The sequence below is a fragment of the Pogona vitticeps genome, chromosome 5 (genome assembly GCF_051106095.1).
Source record: "Pogona vitticeps strain Pit_001003342236 chromosome 5, PviZW2.1, whole genome shotgun sequence".
Lineage (NCBI taxonomy): Eukaryota > Metazoa > Chordata > Lepidosauria > Squamata > Agamidae > Pogona > Pogona vitticeps.
This window is the reverse complement of record NC_135787.1, coordinates 88623301-88644590: the sequence shown is the minus strand read 5'-3', so window position 1 is coordinate 88644590 and position 21290 is coordinate 88623301. Positions and strand designations below refer to the sequence as shown.

At 41.0% G+C, this 21290-nt stretch overlaps 1 protein-coding gene across 5 annotated transcripts in view; it reads left to right on the top strand.

Moving 5' to 3' along the window:
* Positions 1 to 21290, top strand: part of NCAPG (non-SMC condensin I complex subunit G) — a 78782-nt gene that overhangs the window by 28185 nt on the left and 29307 nt on the right. For 4 of the 5 annotated variants that reach the window (XR_012087576.2, XM_020809839.3, XM_020809840.3 and 1 more), the window contains exons 10-16: positions 1993 to 2116; positions 9697 to 9786; positions 10378 to 10557; positions 13501 to 13611; positions 14214 to 14333; positions 15282 to 15500; positions 18577 to 18758. Coding sequence is in view for 4 of the 5 variants with exons in the window: in XM_020809839.3 (XP_020665498.3) it covers positions 1993 to 2116; positions 9697 to 9786; positions 10378 to 10557; positions 13501 to 13611; positions 14214 to 14333; positions 15282 to 15500; positions 18577 to 18758 (1026 nt within the window). In the remaining variant the exon portion in view is untranslated. The remainder of the gene's footprint in view (positions 1 to 1992; positions 2117 to 9696; positions 9787 to 10377; positions 10558 to 13500; positions 13612 to 14213; positions 14334 to 15281; positions 15501 to 18576; positions 18759 to 21290) is intronic. The other variant, XM_073001071.2, reaches the window with a different exon arrangement.

Sequence of the window (21290 nt, the reverse complement as noted above, 5' to 3'; positions counted from 1 at the left end):
CTTCTTACTATTCAGTATCATTCAGCTACTTACACCAGAAAAGGAATTGATTTGCTTTGCTTTTAAACTGGGAAAATGAGTATTCAGTAACAATAATAATATAGCAATCCATGAGATGAATTTGGGTATGTGGAGAATGGAAAAGATAAGAGAACCTAGTGAAGACTTAATAAAGTCAACAGTGAGAATGAGAGCGCTGTGCATGGAAGGTGCAAATGGAGCAGAAAAGCGGATAGTATTGCTTGTGTACAGGCAAGATTTATAGTTGCAGTTGGAGCTAGATACTTGCATGCCAACCACAGGTAAAGTTTAGTAGCCCAACTCTGTAGCAGAATGCTTTCCTGTCTTTGAGTTATGAAGAAATAGGAATGTTTAACAGAGGCACAGATAAAGTTCCAGTTAAATTTGCTCCCTAACAAGGCTTTCTTCTTAGTTCTTAGACTAAGCATTTTTTATTTTGGTGTATCTTCTACTCACAGATTTTTATGCTTTAAGATGAGGGTTTATCCAAGTCATGCTATCTGTATTTTGTCAGCTCTAGACTGCATGTTTAACAGCATATTTAGTGACTTTTTAATGCATTTTTGCAGGCTTTACAGTCAGTCTTACAAAGGTATCAACTCCCACAATAGTAAAAAATAGTAATAGATTTCTTTGACACCAGGCTTAACATTCATTTATGTAGTATAAATTATATTGCAATATAAAGCAAAAATCAGACAAACTTAAAAGACAGAGACATGAGCATAACATAGGAAAATATCATTTCACACAAGTTCAGTAATCACTTTTACCAAATCTAATGTTAGACTCAGAAGGCATTTGCATGACTGCATGTATTCTCTTTTTCTCTTGGGCAGTTTTTGTAATGTTTCCTCAGCACAAAATATAGTTTGTGTACAACTTAGCATCTGATCCTTTTAACTGATTAACAGCCAACCATTACTCTTTAGGTTCCAAACTACACCAATGACATAAATAAAACAAGGTTGATATTTCAAATAATTGATACCTAAAGTTTGCAGAATCATTTAATTAATTAATTGTTATAAATTTTTCTTGAACTTGTTATGCTTTATGTTGTAAGCCACCTAGAGTGGTCGAAATGACTAGATAGGCGGGGTATAAATAAATAAATAAATAAATAAATAAATAAATAAATAATGTTTCATCCTTATGTGAGAATGTTGCTTAGATCACTGATAGCCTGAGAGCAGGCTGTCCTATGTTTTAAAGTTCATGTGCAGTGTTGGAACATCCTTTCCTTGGTAGCCCATGCACAAAGGTCAAAATGCTATACTAATTGTGCTGGCATGCATTTTACTTTTATTTGGTTACTAGAAGTTCAGTTTTATGCCTAGTCCAGTTTTGGCATCAACTACAGGCCTTTGCTTCGGATTTCTTGGGCACATAGTTCAATTAGTTCTTTCAGCTAGTAGTTCAACAAAGAAAATGCTGATTCGGTATCTAACAAGTGCCTTTTATTTTATTTTTTGTAAATTATTAAGTATTAAGTTTGTTTTTCTTATACGCAACTTACTTGGGTTTGATAAAGTCAAGATAATTATTTTGAGTTTCAAAATATTCAAAATAAAAAATGTTCTTAGTGTTTCTTAACAACTAAAATTAGGAAATATTTGTGACATTCTAGGTACTAGATTTCTACTTTGGCTATAATTTTATTTAGGCATATTCTGATGTTTCGCACCTCGCATAAGAATTGAGGGAAAAGTGGTTTCTGTCTCTTAATGTGAAGTTAGCAGCTGCATTAATTAAGCTGTACAGCTGAGCTGGTTGGAAAGAGAAGCAAAGAAGCTTGTAAATGTGTTAGAAAGCAGTGAAGTAGCTAACATAGAACTTTTGTTCCATTAACAACAGCTAATACCCTGTCCTTCGATTCTGAACAAGAATATGAAATGCTTGTTCTTTTAAACTAATAAATACATTTTACTATTTGGGAAAGCCTTCATCCTTTATGGTTTTTTTTCAAAGGAAGAGATTGCTGACTGTATTACAAGAAATTCTTATGATTCCAACCACTTCAGCATCCCTTGTACCACCACTTATGGAAAACCTGCTCCATATTATCAAAGACGATGACAGAAGAATCCAGACTGTATGTTCTTGTATTTGTAAACTTTTAGAAATTTTAACATCTATAGCAAATGATACTAGTAAAGTATTTCTATTTCCAGCATACTCATGTATGCATTGTTTGCTAGCATTAAGTGCTTTTTGCTGTGTTTGGAAAAAAATGAGTGAGTATAATTTATTTATTTATTTATTTATTTATTTATTTAATTTATATGCCGCCCACACTACCCAGAGGTCTCTGGGCGGCTTACAACAATTAAAATGCAATACACTAAAAGATAAAATAATTAAAATACAATGATAATACAATTAGAATTGCCATCGGACCCACAGCTAATATTATTTCAATTAAAAGCCTGGCGCTGAAATTTCATCAGTGTCGGCGCCAGACGAATCTCGGTCAGGAGGGCATTCGATAGTCTGGGAGCAGCTGCCGAAAAGGCCCTTTGTCTACAACCCGTCCCTCTTACTTCCTTAAGGGGCGGCTCTTTCAAAAGGGCCCCCTGGCTAGATCTTAACTGCCGGGTAGGTTCATATGGAAGGAGGCGGTCCTTCAGGTATACAGGGCCCAAGCCATTTAGGGCTTTATATATCAAAACAAGAACCTTGAATTGGGCCCGGGCAGCAACTGGTAGCCAATGTAACTTACACAGAATCGGCTTGATATGTTCCCTGGCGGCTGCACCACTCACCAGCTGCACAGCTCGATTCTGGACCAGTTGCAGTCGCCGGACCGTCTTCAAAGGCAGCCCCACGTAAAGCGCATTGCAGTAATCTATGCGGGATGTTACCAGTGCATGTGTGACTGTCATGAGACTCCGCTCGTCCAGGTAGGGCCGTAGCTGGTATAATTTCCGCAGCTGAAGGAAGGCGCCCCTGGCCACCGAGTCCACCTGGGCTTCCAGTGTTAGACTGGGGTCCAGGAGCACCCCCAAGCTGCGGACCCTGTCCCTTAGGGGGAGTGTATCCCCATTCAGGGCAGGGAAATGGCCCTCCAGCCTGTCCGCTGAAGCACCGACTAACAGCACTTCCGTCTTGTCTGGATTGAGTTTCAATTTATTAATCCTCATCCGGTCCATTATCCATTTTATACTTTCTTCAATATGTACTGCAGAATATTCAGGAATATAGGAAGGTCTACAACTGTTTAAATGCATACATACATAAATATGCATACGTTTATGTATACAGAGAAGACTTATATTTATCAAAGTTGTTTGAGTGAGAGCTTGGCTTTATGCAGAAAGTATCAATGTGTGTCTTCTGAATCTTTATTTGGACAATATGTTGGTTATGGCAAGCGGCAAGCGTCACACAGGCAGTCTTTCCTTCCATTTTAGAAACTGTTGAGATTGCCTTAAACAATTGTGCATGCCTGATTTAAAATTACCTGGGATTAACTGGGAAGCTGCTATTTCTCCAGTGCCAACGTTGAGAGGAAAGCTGGGAAACACTTTTGAAAGCTAAATTGGGGTAGGTGTTAGCCATTCAGTACCAGATCACAGCCTTCTTTGCTTTGGAGCACTGAAGATGAGCGGGATGAAGCATTAACTAGCGCTATCAAAAGATGTCCTTTGCACTTCCAGGAAGTACACAAGCTTGCAGTCCCAGTCTTGCTTTCAGATAAGACCAAGTTGCGAGGGGGCAGGCTCTTCAGGAAGCAGAACTCAAGACATGTTTCTTCTTCGTTCATTCGTTTAGTCGTGTCCGACTCTTCGTGACCCCATGGACCAGAGCACGCCAGGCCCACCTATCTTCAACTGCCTCCTGGAGTTGTGTCAAATTCATGTTGGTTGCTTCGCAGACACTGTCCAGCCATCTCATCCTCGGTCGTCCCCTTCTCCTCTTGCTGTCACACTTTCCTAACATCAAGTTTTTTTCCAAGGAGTCTTTTCTTCTCATGAGATGGCCAAAGTACTGGAGCCTCAGCTTCAGGATCTGTCCTTCCAGTGAGCACTCAGGGTTGATTTCCTTTAGAACTGATAGGTTTGTTCTCCTTGCAGTCCAGGGGATTCTCAAGAGCCTCCTCCAGCACCACAATTCAAAGGTATCAATTCTTCGGCGGTCTGCTTTCTTTATGGTCCAGCTCTCACTTCCATACATCACGACAGGAAAAACCATAGCTTTGACTATTCAGACTTTTGTTGGCAATGTGATGTCTCTGCTTTTTAAGATGCTGTCAAGATTTGTCATCGCTTTCCTCCCAAGAAGAAGGCGTCTTTTAATTTCGTGGCTGCTGTCTCCATCTGCAGTGATAATGGAGCCCAGGAAAATAAAATCTGTCACTGCCTCCATGTCTTCCCCTTCTGTTTCCCAGGAGGTGATGGGACCAGTGGCCATGATCTTAGTTTTTTTGATGTTGAGTTTCAGGCTGTTTTTTGTTCTCTCCTCTTTCACCCTCATTACAAGGTTCTTTAATTCCTCCTCACTTTCTGCCATCAGAGTGGTATCATCTGCATATCGGAGGTTGTTGATATTTCTTCCGGCAATCTTAATTCCAGTTTGGGATTCATCCAGTCCAGCCTTCCGCATGATGTATTCTGCATATAAGTTAAATAAGCCGGGGGACAATATACAGCCTTGTCGTACTCCTTTACCAATTTTGAACCAATCGGTTGTTCCATATCCAGTTATAACTGTTGCTTCCTGTCCCACATATAGGTTTCTCAGGAGATAGATAAGGTTGTCAGGCACTTCCATTTCTTTAAGGCCGTAGTTTGCTGTGGTCCACACAGTCAAAGGCTTTTGCATAGTCAATGAAGCAGAAGTAGATGTTTTTCTGGAATTCTCTGGCTTTCTCTATAATTCAGCACATGTTTGCAATTTGGTCTCTAGTTCCTCTTCCCCTTCGGAATCCAGCTTGTACTTCTGGGAGTTCTCAGTCCACATACTGCTGAAGCCTACCTTGTAGGATTTTGAGCATAACCTTGCTAGTGTGTGAAATGAGTGCAATTGCATGGTAGTTGGAGCATTCTTTGGCACTTCCCTTCTTTGGGACTGGGATGTAGACTGATCTTTTCCAGTCCTCTGGCCACTGTTGAGTTTTCCAAACTTGCTGGCATATTGAACGTAGCACCTTAACAGCATCATCTTTTAAGATTTTAAATAGTTCAACTGGAATGTCATCACCTCCACTGGCCTTGTTGTTAGCCAGGCTTTCTAAGGCCCACTTGATTTCACTCTCCAGGATGTCTGGCTCAAGGTCAGCAACTACATTGTCTGGGTTGTCCGGGATATCCAAATCTTTCTGATATAATTCCTCTGTGTATTCTTGCCACCTCTTCTTGACGTCTTCTGCTTCTCTTAGGTCCCTCCCATTTTTGTCCTTTATCATGTTCATGTTTGCACAAAATGTTCCTCTAATATCTCCAGTTTTCCTGAACAGATCTCTGGTATTTCCTTTTCTGCTATTTTCCTCTATTTCTTTGCATTGTTCATTTAAGAAGGCCCTCTTGTCTCTCCTTGCTATTCTTTGGAAGTCTGCATTCAATTTTCTGTAGCTTTCCCTATCTTCCTTGCATTTTGTTTCCCTTCTCCTCTCTGCTATTTCTAAGGCCTCGTTGGACAGCCACTTTGCTTTCTTGCATTTCCTTTTCTTTGGGATGGTTTTTGTTGCTGCCTCCTGGACAATGTTACGAGCCTCTATCCAAAGTTCTTCAGGCACTCTGTCCACCAAATCTAGTTCCTTAAATCTGTTCTTTACTTCCACTGTGTATTCATAAGGGATTTGGTTTAGATTATACCTGAGTGGCCCAGTGGTTTTTCCTACTCTCTTCAGTCTAAGCTTGAATTTTGCTATGAGAAGCTGATGATCAGAACCGCAGTCAGCTCCAGGTCTTGTTTTTGCTGACTGTATAGAGCTTCTCCATCTTTGGCTGCAGAGAATATAATCAATCTGATTTCGATATTGCCCATCTGGTGATTTCCATGTATAGAGTCGTCTCTTGTGTTGTTGGAAAAGAGTGTGATGACCAGCTTGTTCTCTTGACAAAACTCTATTGGCCTTTGTCCTGCTTCATTCTGAACTCCAAGGCCAAACTTCCCTGTTTTTCCTTTTATCTCTTGGCTCCCTACTTTAGCATTCCAGTCCCCTAGAATGAGAAGAACATCTTTCTTTGGTGTCAGTTCTAGAAGGTGTTGTAAATCTTCATAAAATTTTCAGTCTCCTCAGCAATGGTGGTTGGTGCATAAACTTGGATTATTGTGATGTTGAAAGGTTTGCCTTGGATTCGTATTGACATCATTCTATCATTTTTGAGTTTGTATCCCATTACAGATTTCTCACTCTTTTGTTGACTATGAACGCTACTCCATTCCTTCTACGGGATTCTTGCCCACAATAGTAGATATGATAATCATCTGAGCTGAATTCGCCCATTCCTGTCCATTTTATTTCACTGATGCCCAGGATGTCGATGTTTATTCTTGCAATCTCCTGTTTGACCACATCCAGCTTCCCAAGGTTCATAGATCTTACATTCCAGATTCCTGTGCAGTATTTTTCTTTGCAGCATTGGACTTTCCTTTCACTTCCAGGCACCTCCACAGTTGAGCGTCCTTTTGGCATTGGCCCAACCATTAGCTCTGGAGCTACTTGTACTTGTCCTCCACTCTTCCTCAGTAGAATGTTGGATGCCTTCCGACCTGAGGGGCCCATCTTCCAGCATCATATCTCTTAGCCCACTGGTTCTTAACCTTGGGTTACCCAGGAGTTTTGGACTGCAACTCCCAGAAGCCTTCACTGTGACAAACACGGCACCCGAAAGCACGCGTGAATGCTCGGACAGAGAGTAATTTGGTGATTGGGCACGCTAACACGTGCTGAGTGAGTCCTAGAACTCAGCTGGCCGTGAACAACTCCCCATCTTAGAAGTCTGACCTAATAAGAACACCCTTGTACCTTTGAATATTACTGATAGAAAACCATGTGGGCTTGGTAGTCCTGAGACTTATCATGCACCACAGGCTGGACTCCTTAAGTATGCTAGGCCGAGGCAGCACTCTCAGATGACCCTAAGACAAGTTTACTGTTCAGGAAACCAATTGATTTTTATAATCATTATTTTATTAAAGAATAAGCATGTTCCTAGGTATCAAAACCAATCTAGGCCAAAGGTAGTAAATAAGCATTGTGCTGGTTATTTACAAATCTGTAGTGAGGCAAAGAAAACATGAAAAATAGACAAGTGTTCAAAAACATTACAAGAAATCAAAAAGCCATTAAAAAGAATAAAAACAGTTCCATTAAAGTAATTCATCAGAGAAATAAATTAGTCCAATTATGTAAGAAACAGTCCGTAGTCCTCAATAATCCTGTAGAAGAAAAATACTGTACAAAAATTAAAATCCAGTATAAGAAAATGTCCCATTGTCCTGAGAAAAATCCAAGATAATAGTCCATAAGGAGCATTCCATCAGAAATAGTCCATGAAAATTCCCTCAGTGCGTGTATGGGCAATCCATGTGTGTAAGCCACGAGTGAGTCACGAAAGACTGAAGAGTAGGTCCCGAAAGACAATGTCCATAGGCAAAAAGTTCCTTTTTCAAGAGTAACTGGTAAGGTCTTATCGCTCCTTCCCACGATGTCATCCAATCACAATCTGTTGCTAGGCAAACAGTCCTGTTGTACCACATGACTTTCTCTTCCATGCGTAACAGATGTTATTTGGGTTTCTGTGGTTTAGCAAAGAGTCACAACAATACCCATCTATCTTATCACAGAGTCCTTTGTCATGCTCTCAGAATAGCATTCCCTTGGCTCTCACTAGCAAACACCCTGTCAGCATAGCATAGATCCTTTATACAGAGAACCAAGATGGAACCTCTCTTGCACATTTCTCAATTACAAAACCCATGTTCCTTACAAGATTTCAACTACAAATTCCATCTCATCACATTCACCACCAGCTGTCCTGAATGGGGTTTCTGGGAGTTGCAGTTCAAAAGCATCCGAGTAACAAAGGTTAAGAACCACTGTTTTAGCCTTTTGTTTCTGATCATGGGGCATTCTTGGCAAAGATACTGGAGTGGCATTGCCATTTCCTACTCCAGGTGGATTGCGTTTAATTGCAACTCTCTACTATGTCCTATCCGTCTTGGGTGTCCCTGCACGGCATAGCCCATAGCTTCTCTGAGTTACTCAAGCCCCTTCGCCACGACAAGGAAGCAATCCATGAAGGGTAAACTGCAGTACTACAGCCAAAACTCTGCTCATGATCTGGATTCAATCCCAGATAGCTGGCTCGAGTTTCACTAAGCCTTCTAACCTTCTGAGGTTGGTGAATAGAGTACCCAGCTTGCAGGCGGAAGGTGGCATAATAGGCGGGAGGGAGCCTGTATAATTGAACTGTAAACTGAGAAAGTGCTTTAAGCTCTATGGGCAGTATATAAGCAGCACACCTTTTCTTCCCCCACCCCCAAGGAGAAGCATTCCACCTTTTCTTTCCAGTCTTTTACACAGTAAAAGGAATGTGTGGTATCCTACAGCACATGCTTCCTCCTCTATTTTAGGAAAGACTTTGGAGGAGATGTAGGTTCTAAAGACACAGGGACTAAGATCTTCTTTACAAGAAGATCTTTACAAGAAGATCTTCTTTACTCTGTCAAATAGTGCATACTCTACCTCACCTTCCTTTGGTAGTGGGAGAGATAGGGGAACTGATTATTCCCTTTGATGTTTGGTCTTGGAGCTTTTTCATCATTAGTATTTTATATTCAACTCAAAAATGAGATGGATGGAGAAATAATCTCCCAAAGTTTACATCTAGAAATGGGGGTATTCATATACAAATACCCCTGCACAGGTGGAGATAATGAGGGCCCAGTCATCCGTCTGCTGCTGCAGCTAACTCCACACTCCCTTCCAATCATTCCGGAGCTCGCCATCGACTAGCCACTCATCAGCCTGGCAGGGAGACCCATCTTCCCTCCTTCTGCCAGGAGTGGCTAGTCAACCATGAGCTGTTGTTTTTGAGCCTTTTGGCGTAGTGATTAAACTTCAATACTGCAATCAAGAGTCTTCCCACTATTAGAGTTAGATCTCAGCTGTTCTCAAGTAGCCAGCTCAAGGTTGCCTCACCCCTTCCATCCATCAGAGGTTGGTAAACTGAGTGTTCAGCTTGCAGGTGGGGGGCAATGTGCAGTCTCCATAATTAAATTGTAAAGTGCTAAGACAGTGGTATAAGTGGTATGGGGCAGTATATAAGCTGTACACTTTGCTTTAGTGTTCTGCTTTCTTCTTTGTTTTCCTGTTCATCTACTGCTTTGCCACCCATTTTATGTATCAAATTTGTCTTCTTCCATAGAATTGTGTTGTTCATAACTAGTCAGATCAATATGTGGTGATGTTATTGCTAGAAAGAACACTAGTTTAGAAAAACATTTGCTATAGCAGCAGCTGCTTAGGCTTGTCAAGAAACTCTGAAGCTTTATTGCAATGCTGTGACTGGTGAGGCTGGGATTGGCAAATGGACTAGCTCCCCAAACTTTTCAACCATCTCAAATCAGGAAGGGTCTTTTTATTGGTGACTTGTGTGGGAAACTGTTGCTGTACGTTTCTCCTCTGAAGTTTCAACTTAGTGTTAATTTCATCTGCATCACCAGGTTGCTCAAATCATTTCAGAAGTTCGTGAAGCAATTATTACTTTAGATAAGCCACCAGATGCAACTGAAATAAGAAAACAACAGCTTAAAGTAAGTGGAAGGTCTCTTTTTTATACTTTAATGATGTAATATAAGCACTGTGACTGAAATACCATAACACCAGTTTCTTCTGTAATAAATGATTTAGCTAAAATGGTTTTCAATAAAGCAAATAATAAAAATAGTGAAGTATGGGAATCAAGCTTTCTCTAGCTTAGAGTCAACTAAGTGTCAGAAAAGACAGTTCAGATCTTGGCTTGGGTGTCCATGTGGGCTTTTTTGATGATAAATGGCAAGTGGGGAAGAAAGGTAGGTCATTCGTAGATAGAAAGGACAGGTATTTCATTCCATTGCTGCAGCATCAGGCATTTAATGGTCAGCAGTGCATAAAGAATTCATTGTTGATAGCAGGTGTGCTGTTGGAAACAGCTAGAAATATTCTTTTAAGATGTATATGTCCAAGTGTCTATAGAAATGCAATGAAATTTTTCATCTCCATATTGATGTTAATGGAGACTTCAAACCAGATGGGGTCAACAATCAACTAGTTACACGTTAGATTTTGTGGTTTTTGCTTGTGGGATATAACATCAATTTTAGAAATGTCAACTGCTCTTTTGTCATTTATGGTTTTCCTTTCAGCTAGCTGAAATAAAAGTGAAGCTTATTGAAACAAAAGATGCATTGGAGAAATGTGTGGCTCTGCAGGATTTCAGTCATGCGTCATTGTTGAAAGAAAGGATAACAGAGCTGGAAGACATTAGAAGTGGTCTTTTGAAAGAGGCAGAGGAATCTCAGACAAAAGAAATATGCATAGAAAAGGTTTTGAATTTATACTTATTATACTCCAGTTCAATGACTGTGTTTTAAAACAAATATAAAGGTTCTTTGGTGTTTTTAAAATGACTTGTAGGCAAACTAATCAGTTTACACAGCAGCATACTATTATTTATTTATTTATTTATTTATTTATTCCTTCCTTCTTTCCTTCATTGAATTTACATACCACCCCATACTGCAAAGCACACTCTGGGCGGTCCATAGCATAAGCATACAAACAATACAGCACAATACATTGACTGATTTTGCTTGATGGTATTTATCTGTCCTCAAAACTAAACCAGCCAAACTCATTTCCAGATAGCAGGTAGAATGAGTAGGTGTTTTGTGAGGAGATGTTCTGACTGATATTGAGGTCCTAAACAGTGTAAAGCTTTATAGGTGATGACCATCACCTTGAATTGAGCATGGATACTAATAGGAAACAGTAGAGACATGTCATTATAGGAGATATGTTGTCATATTTATTGGCATTTAAGATCAGTCTGGCTGCTGAATTTTGGACCTTCAGAAGTTTCTGTACTGACTTCGCAAGGTCAGTTCTACATACTGAACATTACAGTAGACTATTTGGAAATTACCAAACCATGAATCACTATTGTTGGGCATTTGTTCTGCATGTAGGGGCACAGCAGGGCAATCAACCAAAGTTGATGAAAACTACTCTTGGCCACAACAAATATTTGCACCTTCATAGAGAGAGCTGCATCCAAGAGTACAGCCAAACTGTGAACCTGATCCTTCGGGGTAGTGTAACCCTGTTGAAAGCAGTAAAATGTCCCTCTGACTGGTCTAGTGATCCTCCCAACAGCAGGATCTCCACCTTATCTGGATCCAGTTTTTGTATATTGGCTGTCATTCAACCAATATTGGCTATTGTATATTGGCTGTCATTCAGCCAATATTGGCTAAACCCTTATTGCCACCAGACAACTCTCAAGGACCTGCACTGCATCATCTGCAGATGAAGAAAAAGAGAGAAAGATGTGTGTCATCTGTATTGGTGACAACTATTTCAAAATGACTTTTCACACAACTTACTGTGTTGAAAAGTATTGGGGAAATGGTTGATCTCTGAGGGACCACATAAAAGAATCATGTTAGGCATCCTTCAGTCTCGAGAGACCATGGTAATGTGCTCTGTATAGAGGACTTGGAACAGTGTCTAGCTGAGAAGGCCAATTCGAGAGTGACAGTCCCTTTCACACTGAAGACAAATCCAATCTGACCCCTGTCCAGCTCCCTGATTTTGTTGCTTTCATGACTGCCTCTTTGCCTCAGCCTGATGGACAAGTGTTTCTTCAAAATGGGAGAGGTCATGCTGCACTGCCTGCCTCCAGGCTGAACGCTCAGATGTCAAAGTTTCCCCTCTGTTGAGGTCCATTCCTAAGGCCTTCAGTTCCTGCTTGCAGATATCCTTGTATCGCAGCTGTGGTCTCCCTCTGGGGCAATTTCCCTGCACTAATTCTCCATACAGGAGATCTTTTGGATTCCGACTGTCAGCCATTCTCATGACATGCCCAAGCCAACATAGACGTAAGAGAGGTCTCAAGGAATAGGCATTACCTTCCAAGCTGTACTCTCTGAGAACCACGAAAGAGCGGTGTCCCCAAGTCCTAAACGTGACAGTTGTCTCAGAATGATATCGTGGTTGACAATATCAAAAGCCCATAGAAAGATCCAGGAGGACCTGCAGGGTTACACTCCCCTTGTCAGCCTCCTTCAGGAGGTTGTCCTGCAGACCAACCAATGCAATTTAAGTTCCATGACACAGTCTAAACCCCAATTGAAATGGATCTAGAATACCCATTTCCTCTAAGAGTGCAACTGGTCAGCCTCCACCATCTTGATCAACTTGCCTAAGAAAGGTATATTAGCAACAGTCTTATAATTATTAAAGTAATCCAATACTAAATTTGTTTTCTTCGGATGGGGCCTTCTAAAGGTCTCTTTTAAGAGGATAAGTGTTCTTCCCATACATTGATGCATTGATCATATATGTAATCCATTCCCTAGCTGACATCTTAGCTGATTTTAAGAGCCATGGTGGACAACGATCATCATAAGAAATTTTATTATATTTTAATGTTTAATTTTTGTTAGTTATGTATTTGCTGTTGATGTTTGGTTTTGGAAATTCATTGGCCAGTGTGATTCATAAAGTCAATGGTGGGCAAAAGCATGCATCTGCCTGTTTTTGCAGCACTAGGGACAGTTTTGCTCCTGGAATCCTCCAAGAACAGCTATTTTCTAAAGAAAGGGATGCTGCCTTGTGTTACTATGTAGGTGTGTGTGTCTCCAGTCACTTCTAGTTTTGAAAAAGAAAATGGGGAGTAGGGGATAAAATAATGTTTAGAAGTGGGTAGCTGTTTGCTGCTGGGTGGATGGGATGCTAGTTGTGTCTGAGCCTGCCAAAGTTTTCTTCCCCTGTTGGAAGTCTCATTCGTAATGATTAAGTTCTCACTTAGGAAGGGTTTAGGAATGTGATGTTAGCTAGGTATGGGACTCCCTTATTTCTTGTACATCCGCATGCAGAATTCATCAAGAATTTCCTCAGACAGGATTCTGGGGGTAAACCAAGAAATTAAAATCCTCACAGGAGTTTTCAGCTATGCATAGGTGGAGAATGAAGGCTCCAGCAATTATTGTTCAGGACTCATTGGAACCTCGGGATGGGAGGAGGAAATGCTACACCTGATGACATCAGCTTGACATTGTGAAACTTATACAAATAGCGTTTCAGCTGTGTTTCTACTTTCAGAGTAGCTCAAACTTCAGCTTTAACTTGATTTTATTTTAAAAAGAAACAAATTGCTATCCCAGTTTAATGTTCTTCAGTATGTCACACTTGGTTATTAAATGAAGTATATGAAATAGTCTCATGTGTAGTAAGCATCTGCTAAATTCTGATATGTTTGTTTTAAGAATGATCCTGAAACATTGCTGAAATGTCTGCTAATGTGCAGTGAACTTCTAAAGCAGCTATCAGTTTCCAAAGGATTAGGTCCAACAATGGATGGAATAATCGAATCCTTGGTATGTGGCATCAAAAACAAATGCTTGGCATATGTGGGAGTTCAAAAGATGCTTAATGAATGTGTAAAGTATTAAGTAGCCAAATGTTATTGCATGTCATAAGTCACAATCTTTGACTGTGTATCCTGTTTCTGAATTTGTCAATCCTGTGCATGGAGAACTGAGACAAAAGCTGGAGCTAGACTGAGCTCTTGACTATAAAGACCTCTCGCGCTTACCAAATTAAAAAAAAGTATATGGAGGGTAGGGATGAGATTTTGAAGAACTCTCAGGCTCCTGTGGTGCATTGGGACACTTTTAATGGAAGTGAGGGGGATGTTCTTCCTCCTGCTGGTTTGAGGGCTCCCGGTGCAGTAATTTGTCATGGGGTGGTTCATGTCAAATTATGGGACTGTGCTTTCTTTAATTGCCAAAGTTCCATCCCTAATGGAAGATCAAATCATGCACTTCACATGCCCCATCCCCACAGCATATTGCTAAATTTCACATACTGAGTATTGATATGTGATACTGGATTTTTGAATAATTGTTTGAAAGCCCCTGTTATGTTTGTTTTGACTAGAAATGTGTATTACTATTATAATAATTTGTTTGTGTTTTAGATAATTCCAGGAATTACCAATATCCACCCAGCTGTAAGAAATATGGCAGTTTTATGTTTGGGTTGTTGCGGTCTGCAGGACAAAGACTTTGCCAGCCAGCACCTTCCATTGCTATTACAGGTAAAAGTTTTTATCACTGGGCCTGCTCAAATTATACCTTCTGTGTTAAGAAGCTAGCTGCACCATTCAGGCAAACAGTAGGATGTCAGAGCTTGCACTGCTTTCTGTAAAAAGATACAGAGGAAAATGACTTACTAATATAGGAACCTGTCTTGTGAACCGTCAGCTTGAGATTCACAGTTTCCCATCTGTTTCCTGCTTATTCACTGTAAGAATATGGGGAGTCTGTTGAATCCCTGCTGCTTTCTTGTGGCACGGAGTCCAGGTAGATGCAATCTTCTCCCCCCCCCTTAAAATCTTATACTTAAAATACAAGAATAAGTGGTATGCTTGTTCTATATTCAGATAATTGTGATTTACAGGGAAGGCAGCAGCATGAGGACTACTTGATTTGTTTGTTGTTTTTCCTTAATTCTGTGTAGTGATCATGTGCATGCAGTTAAAACTAAGAGTTGGACCTGTACTACTAGCATCATTACTTGAAGACTGGAGACTAGGAGAAGCATCTGAGCAAACCCTTCTGGTGATACAGATTTTGATTAATTGGCAATTTGTAGTTTTCTGTTAAAAATTCTGTTGCAAGGTGACAGAGAATCATGAACCTCAAAAAACTCTGCTTTCCCCCACTGCAGTGAAATATCAATGTTTTAGTTCAAGCCTCTATTACTTTCTGTAAAGAAAACATCAACATGACTGTATTTTAATGTAAGTTAAGTGTGTATGTCTATGTGAACAAGTGGAAGTAGGACTGCCTTAATTGGAGGCCATTTGTGCTTTCTCGATGACATATGTTTGAATTTGCAATTCCAGTTTTGAGGAAGTTCTAAAACAAGGGAGTGTGCAAAACAAAGCCCTTTGTCAAGCTCGGGATTATACCTCACTGTGAAGTAGAATCAAAGGCCAATTTCATAGATAAATGTATCCTATTTCTCTTCTAAAACTACCCAGGTATTGCAAATTGATGAAATGAAGGTAAAATTAAGTGCCTTAAAGGTGCTCTTTGATCAGTTAATGATGTTTGGAATAGAACCATTCAAAGCAAAAAAAGGAAGAGATCCCCAAAATGAGAATGAAGATAATGACGAAGAGATGACTAAAGAAAATGAAGAAGAACCTACTACTGCCCATAATCTCCTCCAACTTATTTCTGGGTTTTTAGACAGTGAGGTAAGGCAATGAAATCAAGAAATGTTGATTCAACACTTGACTACATGTTTGGAGGATTAATAAGCATAGTGTTTTAGTATAATGTTTTTGCTAATGAATAATTGTTTGTTAACGTTAAATTAATATGGAGATAACATATGCATGTAAAACTGACAAGGAGTAAGGTTTTTTTTTAAAAAAATTGTTTATATTTATAACGTGTCTTATTTCTTGAGCTCAGAGATCACTAGCAGTTATACACAAAAAGTAGATATGGACTTGCAGGCCATTGGAGAGTGGTTCTATTCCTCGAACATAGAAGGCATGGACAAAGACAGATTTCCAGTTTTGGGCAGGCGGGAGGAAACCACCTGCAGTGGCATAAGTTTGCTGAAGAAGTAGATCCAACACTAAATATAAAACACCAAAACAATTGATCAAGATAGGGAGAGGTGTAGGAAGGCCTGACTGCATTATTGCACATGCTCAAATACAGCTCTCCAGAAGAACTGCTGCTGCTTGGAACTGGTGCATCCTTTCTTTGCTGTTCAGAAAAAGTCCAACTTTCTGGTCTCTGTCAGTGGACTGAATTGGAAAGGTATATATTATAGCAATATGTCCCTGCAGTCTAATAAAACATTCACTGGAGGAATGCTTCAACCAAAGTGTACTTGTTGATTCTTCTTCATGGCCACTGTGAATCACACTGTGGGTAATCCGTGCATGCATGGAACCTCATTGGACATTCTAGAGTTTTTGTGATAGCAAAAAGATACATTAGAGCAAACCCCCTCCCCCTTGGTATATGTACCTTGGTGCCAAGGCTCTCCCTTCAGTTTCTTTCAACTGCCACGTTAAGAGCCTCTAGTGGTCGACCAGACCAGATGGGCGGGATATAAATCAAATAAATAAAATAATAAATATAAAATAAATATCGTTCCTTCTGTGAAATATGAAAGTGAAAGAAAAGGAAAGTTATTTATATCCTAATTTAACAGCTATTACTAATACTATATTTGCAGACCAAGAAGAAATATGCTCCAGCCTTAGGGCCGAAGCATTCCTCCCCCCCCCCCCCCCAATCTTCAGTTCCTGGCCTCTTCTGGCCCATTTAAGTGATGCGTGGCCTGCAATAACAAGATTCTGCTCTCAGACGGCCACGCTAATTGCCTTTTTTGCCTTGGTGAAGCTCATCAAACCTCATTGTGTCCTCATTGCAAAAACTTGGAGTTCTCTGTAGACGCCTTTCTCGGCTTCAGCTTCAGCTCTGGGAGCAATCTCTCCAGCCAGCTAAACCAACCTTCCTGCAAGTCCATATCCCACACTAAAGCAATGAGCAAAGCAGTTTCTGAAGTAGCGAAACAGGGCCCGTCAGGTACTCCATCTTGCTCTGCTTCTGTGCCGTCCACAATCACGTGAGTACATAAAGCCAAACAGCCAAAGTCAAAGCCCCCGACATCGAAGACAGCGCTAAAGAGGAAACTGTCCATGAATGCTTCCTCGGCACCTGACCCTTCACCACCAAAGAAGGCCAAGTCCTCAAAATTAAAGCCTCTTCCAGCTGCCTTCCCGACTCCACAGCCACCACAGTCCGGAGATCTGATCTGTATTGGTTCCCTTCCAGATGAGGAACCACTTCCACCTCACCAACTGTCACCTTCGCAGTCTCCCAAGTGGGAACAAAGGATCGACCAGCTGACAACTTCTCCCGACAGCCCGCAACCTTCCTTGGGCTCTCTGAGTGTGTCCTCATCGATTGCCTCTCTAGGTCTGCATGATGCTGAAACTCAGCCAGAGACTGTGCCTTACCTGGCCCCAGTAGGCCTACTATCTCGGCCTCTGGCATATCAGCAAGGGAGTCAAGCCTCTAAGACCATCTGTTGGCCCTTGCGCGTGGAAAAGGATTGTGCTCAGCACCATCATTGGGATGCTCTTTGCCCCAATCAGTGCCCAATGGAGAGGCCCACCAGACATTATCGACCAGCTGTTGTTCCTGGTCTGGTGGCACGGCCAGAACATATTACCCCTCCTCAAGACGATTAGTTTTTGCGATCGCTTTTGTGCTTCCTATCAACAATTTTCGCAAGACGACGATTTTTCCCCATTGGAACACATTAAATAGATTTCAGTGCATTCCAATGGGGAACTGTGTCCTGCAAGACGATGTTTTCTATGGACGATTTTTGCAAGACAGCAATTTTTCCATTGGAACACATCAAATAGATTTCAATGCATTCAACCCCGTTTTGCAAGACAATGTTTTTGCAAGACAATGTTTTTCACGGAACGAATTAACATCGTCTTGCGAGGCACCTCTGTGTGTGTGTGTGTGTGTTTATATATGTTTATATACATAGCCCTCTGATGGTTGAGTCATGGCCAAGTGAGGATACAGACAATAAACAAAGTGATAATGCATAGTTAGCTCTGGAGTGGGACTATTGGGATTACTTCAAATTGCAGGCCATAACCAATGATTATCTGTCCATATGTAGTGCTTATGTGTTTAAGAGTAGTTCCTGGGGCAGGGAGTAAATCAAATAAAAAACCCCAGCTATTTTATCTATATAAGATGTTACCGAAAACTAATTAGTATACAGTGGTAGCTTGGTTTACAAACGCCTCGGTGAACGTAATTTTCAGTTTACAAATGAAAATCCATTGAAAATAATGCCTTGGTTTACACTTCTTTTCTGCAATATGAAGCAAGTTTGCATTGAGCCTGGGAGGTTTATAGCGCTGCCCCCGTGCATGCATTCATATGGGAAACTGTGTTTTGGTTTCTGAATTTTTCACGTTATGAAACATCCAGGAGAACGCATTAATTTTGTAAACCGAGGTATGCCTGTATTGAGTATACCAATATACTACATATGTTAATATGCATAGTGCACTAGGAGCACTATATAAGTCCTTAGGGAGATGTTTAATTTGTTTTTGTAGCTTATTTCTGCTGTCTCTCTCTCCAGTCTTCCTTTGTAATTCTTGTTTCCTACAATGGCTACTTAGAGATCCTTAACATAGCATTCTGGGATATTGTGTGTTGAAATTATATCGCCATTCTTGATATTGTAGACTATTAACAACCTTTTTTCAGTTTTCAGAACTTAGAACTGAATCTGCTGAGGGTCTAGCAAAGCTCCTATTTTCTGGACGACTGATAAGTGCTAAGCTTCTTTCTCGACTTGTGTTGTTGTGGTATAATCCAGTAACTGAAGAAGATACTCGTCTCCGCCACTGCTTGGGAGTTTTCTTCCCATTATTTGCTTATTCAAACAGGTATAGCACTTTTTTCCTGATTATTTTTTTTTGGGGGGGGAGTGTTTTCAATAATTTCTGCAATTTTAATTAGGGATAGGCAAAATGTGACCTGGGGACTGAATATGCCCCCTCATGGGCATTTTTTGTTTCACTTTGTGGTCTTCTGTGATTCATACACTTGGGTTTCACAACTGTGCAGAAGCAAGCCATTCAAAATTTCCCAGAGCTTTCTATCCTCCTCTCCTCCATTTCTCTTGTGTATGATCACAGTGCCTCCCATTCATTCCCTCAGTCCTCTGTTGTAAGAGATGAAGGATGGAAGGATAGAGTGCTCTGGAAGGTTATGAGTGGCTGTGTCACGAACCCTGTGTCCCTTGTTTATTATTATTCCTTCACAAAGGCCCACAGGCACGTTCCCTTTATGCTGCCACCAGTGGATTATCTGAACCCACAGTACCATTAACGTATGACAGGACACTTGTCTTGTGAACAAACAAAATGTATTTATTGAAGTGAAACAATATTAGAAATCTTTCAGGTAATCAAAATTCATTGGCCTTAGCTCATAGGTCGGGGAACAGGGGTAAATTACCCCAAATGGGGTAAAAGTGAAAATCCTGGGGGTAATGAGCAGGCTGCTACACCCCTCCCTCCCAACCACCAACCCCCACCCTCTGGAGCCAAAGCTTTAATTGTAAACCACCTCGCCCTGTTACTTCCTTCGTTGCAGCAGGGCACTCCTAAATGCTCCGTTCTGTTAGAGAGATCGGAGAGATAAACCTAATTGGTTACAGGTGGGGATTAGCCCGGGCAATCAGCCAATCTGGGGCTTCTGAATGACTGCTTCCTCCGGAAATGACTGCAAACAAGCAGGAGGAGGGAAAGGAGCAAGCAAGGGAAGGAGGGAAGAAAGAAAGATGCGAGAGACTGAGGACTTCATCACGCTTATTTAAATGTATGTAATTGTAGAAAATGGAGGGAGAAAATGGAGGGAGTGTGTGTGTGTGTGTGAGAGAGAGAGAGACAGACTGACTCAAAACTGAAAATGAATAGGGAGTCAAACAAAAGAGAAACTGAATTAAGGCGGGGGGGGGAAGGGTGGCTTTTTAAGGTGCTATCTAGGTTTATCATTGCTTTCCTTCCAAGAAGCAGGCATCTTTTAATTTTGTGGCTGCTTTCACCATTTGCAGTGATCATGGAGCCCAAGAACGTAAAATCTGTTACTGCCTCCATTTCTTCCCCTTCTTTTTCCCAGGAGGTGATGGGACCAGTGGCCATGATCTTTGTTTTTTTGATGTTGAGCTTCAGACCATTTTTGCACTCTCCTCTTTCACCCTCATTAAGAGGTTCTTTAATTCCTCCTCACTTTCTGCCATCAGAGTGGTATCATCTGCATATTGGAGGCTGTTGATATTTTTTCTGGCAAACTTAATTGCGGCTTGGGCTTCCTCTAGTCCGGCCTTTCGCGTGATGTATTCTGCATTTAAATTAAATAAGCAGGGGGATAATATACAGCCTTGTCGTACTCCTTTCCCAATTTTGAACCAATCAGTTGTTCCATATCCAGTTCTAACTGTGTCTTCCTGTCCCACGTATAGGTTTCTCAGGAGATAGATAAGGTGGTCAGGCACTCCCATTTCTTTAAGAACTTGCCATAGTTTGCTGTGGTCCACACAGTCAAAGGCTTTTGCGTAGTCAATGAAGCAGAAGTAAATGTTTTTCTGGAACTCTCTGGCTTTCTCCATAATCATCACATGTTAGCAATTTGGTCTCTAGTTCCTCTGCCCCTTTGAAATCCAGCTTGTACTTCTGGGAGTTCTTGGTCCACGTACTGCTGAAGCCTGCCTTGTAGGATTTTGAGCATAACCTTGCTAGCATGTGAAATGAGTGCAATTGTATGGTAGTTGGAGCATTCTTTGGCACTTCCCTTCTTTGGGATTGGTATGTAGACTGATCTTTTCCAGTCCTCTGGCCACTGCTGAGTTTTCCATTGATGATGATAAAAAAAGCACACTGGTCCTTTGATATTGGGCTGTGGCACCAGGGTGGGTGACATGACCTTTAGCCTGGTTTGTTCCTTTTTGCACACCACACATAGAATGATTAAAGTGGTGGGGACCCCCCCCATTCTGCGTTGCCTGTCTCTAGCAAGCATGTCATTGCTAGAACCACTCTGGCAGTCACCTCTGCAAGCTAGCAAAAATTTAATGCAAATTGCTAAGCACGTTGGACACCTTACTACTTACTCCCTATACCACACCATGGGTGGAGTGCAATGTGTTCCAGCAAAAATAGTGCACATCTTTATCAAATTTGGTGCATCCTGCTAGTTCGGTACACAGCCTCTGTAGATTCAGTAATATTTTTAATTCAAATAATGTATGATTTCCTTCCTTTCGAATCAAGGGGGTAATGCCGGCGTATATAAATTTTTTGCGGGGTAAAAGGTTAAAAAGTTCCCTGACCCCTGCCTTAGCTTATCAATTCCCTCATTACTTTGTTTCTCTTTGTTTACAGTTTCATAAACACATCACCAACCTATCTCTTTCT